Source organism: Dipodomys merriami, unplaced genomic scaffold (genome assembly GCF_024711535.1).
Source record: "Dipodomys merriami isolate MVZ:Mamm:240054 unplaced genomic scaffold, mDipMer1.0.p SCAF_5, whole genome shotgun sequence".
Taxonomy (NCBI): Eukaryota; Metazoa; Chordata; class Mammalia; order Rodentia; family Heteromyidae; genus Dipodomys; species Dipodomys merriami.
The window spans coordinates 48,873,686-48,875,872 of record NW_027206068.1 but is presented as its reverse complement, the minus strand read 5'-3'; the positions used below and the strand labels follow the sequence as shown (position 1 = coordinate 48,875,872).

Genomic DNA, 2,187 nt, shown 5'->3' with positions numbered 1-2,187 from the left:
CGATGAAGAGGATGTTTAATCCGCCGCTAACCCTTACTTTACAACAAATACACTCGACCTATTGTTTTGGACGCAAGGGCCGGCGCCGACGAAGCCCAGGGGCTGCTTCCTCACGACCTCGGGGGGCAGAACTGCGCTGCCCAGCGCCAGTGAGTGACAGGAGAGTGCGCGGTGCGCCACGGGAGTTGTGGGCCGCGGGGATTGTGGGAAATGTAGTCTGGCGACTCCGCCCTCCCCGCCATTCCGGTAATGGCTGCTCCCTGGAAGGTAACGTAGGGCCGCAGATCGCTCGGGTGTATTTACAAAACAGGACCAACTTGCACCTTGCCGGGCCAACGAATGGGTTCTTTTTCCTTGTAGTCTTTTTGTCACGTCTTGGGGATGGACGTGTGCCTCGGCCGGGGTGACTTGGGCTGCTTCTGTGTGGGAGCGATAAACTTGAACTGTAGTTCCCACTTCTTGGGCGAACTGTGGTCTGCACTGGTTCCCAGTGCGCCCAGTCCCCCCGCCGCGGGCTCCGGAAGATGCCCGAACTCACGTGCAAATCTTCCTTTCTACTCCTATAGGTGGTGTCACGTGTCACCTCTTAGCCTCGGGACCCGGAGCTCCAGGAAGGAACAGTTCGGATAGAACTTTATCTATTCCATTTCCTTGGTGAGTCTTGCTACTTGCTCACACCCTCACAGTTACAAGTCCTGTGACTTTAGCCGGGTTTGTCAGCATTTCCCAGGTAGAAGAACTACCCCACCCCATCCCAAGAGAATGTCACTTTTATTCACTAGGCTACTACTGTGGCTCCATTTTTACTTGGTAGTAGTTTTGACATTACAAGGGAAGAATTAATGGGGCTGGAGTGTTGTTGGGAGATTAGCCTCAAATTCCAAGTATACCCAGTACTTCCCTCAGGTTTGTTTTTGTTTTGTTTTGTTTTTCTTCATGTGTAAAAGGAGATGGATCTAAAATGAATCATAACCTCTTGTAAGTTAAAAGAGTAGTGGATGGTTGATGAGGTGTAGATGCCTGTTGTCGTTTGCGAAAATAAGAATTTTTAAGATGCTTGATTTAATATGCTTGGTTTCTAGGAACCTTTGGACCTCAGGACCTCAACATCATGACCTCCATTTCTGCACAGATGCTGGTAGTCTTCATTTCACTGCTTTTGGTTCTGCCTGGTGTGGAAGCAGTAGAAGCCGGAGATGCAATTGCTCTCTTGTTAGGTGTAGTTCTCAGCATCACAGGCATTTGTGCTTGCTTAGGGGTGTATGCGAGAAAGAGAAATGGACAGATGTGACTTTTGCAAGGCTCCTTGGAAGGCAGACTTCACCCTGACACCCTCAAAACCTTTACTGAACATTGATCTTCAAAGTTCCCGGCAAACCTAAATAGGATGATTTCACATTTGTAGTCTTTTCCCATAAAATGGGAACAAATAGAGATATATTAAATGTGGTGGAGGAGGAATTTTTATAACAAATAATGCATTACAAAATGTAGCCTGTCATTTATATTCGCTGCTTAAAAAAAACAAAGAAGAAAGAAAGAGGGCTTAAATTTGTATAAGTAGTATTTCATAAGCATTTTCAAAGCATGTGAAGTGGAAAGAAGAAAGCTTTGTTCCAGAATCTGGCAAATCACCATGGTTTAGTTATAATCACTGCCTCCTGAATTGTTGAGGAACTCTTTACTCAATGTTTATATTAGATTACTTTTGTTTTATCTGTTAAAGTTAATATTTTACTTAGATATTGAATAGCCAAAAATTGAAACTTTTATCTCTGGGGTGGGGAAGGGGAAGTTTAAAAAAATGTATTCAAGCTATTATTGAAATGGATGAGATTTAATGTAAAGAAAACAAAAAATACCCCAAAAAAACCACAAAAGCCTCTATATTAATTAATATCTCAGTATTGGGAGGTATTCTATTAAATATAAATCCTTTATGTTATAAGTTAGTGTGTGGTGTCCATTTCTGTTTATCTTGGATATTGTGTTTGCATAGATTTTTACAGAAGCCAAGTAGAGAACAGCATGGTACTTCTCTCTTAGTTGATCATCAGCTTGAAGACCATCATCAAATACGAGAGGCCAGTGGTAGAAAATCCACAGACAGAAGGAAAATGTAATGCCCTGAGTTGATTTGCATTTCAGCTAAATGAAACACATTTACTGTGACCTCACAACTTGAAG

The 2,187-nt window shown here is 43.1% G+C and overlaps 1 protein-coding gene across 1 annotated transcript; it reads left to right on the top strand.

Moving 5' to 3' along the window:
* The first annotated feature begins 220 nt into the window (after positions 1–220).
* Smim30 (small integral membrane protein 30) lies at positions 221–1,948 on the top strand. The gene is made up of 3 exons (XM_069996598.1): positions 221–267; positions 567–654; positions 1,083–1,948. Exon 3 carries the CDS (start codon positions 1,112–1,114, stop codon positions 1,289–1,291), a length of 180 nt encoding a protein of 59 aa, XP_069852699.1. The 5' UTR covers positions 221–267; positions 567–654; positions 1,083–1,111; the 3' UTR covers positions 1,292–1,948.
* The last annotated feature ends 239 nt before the right edge of the window (positions 1,949–2,187 follow it).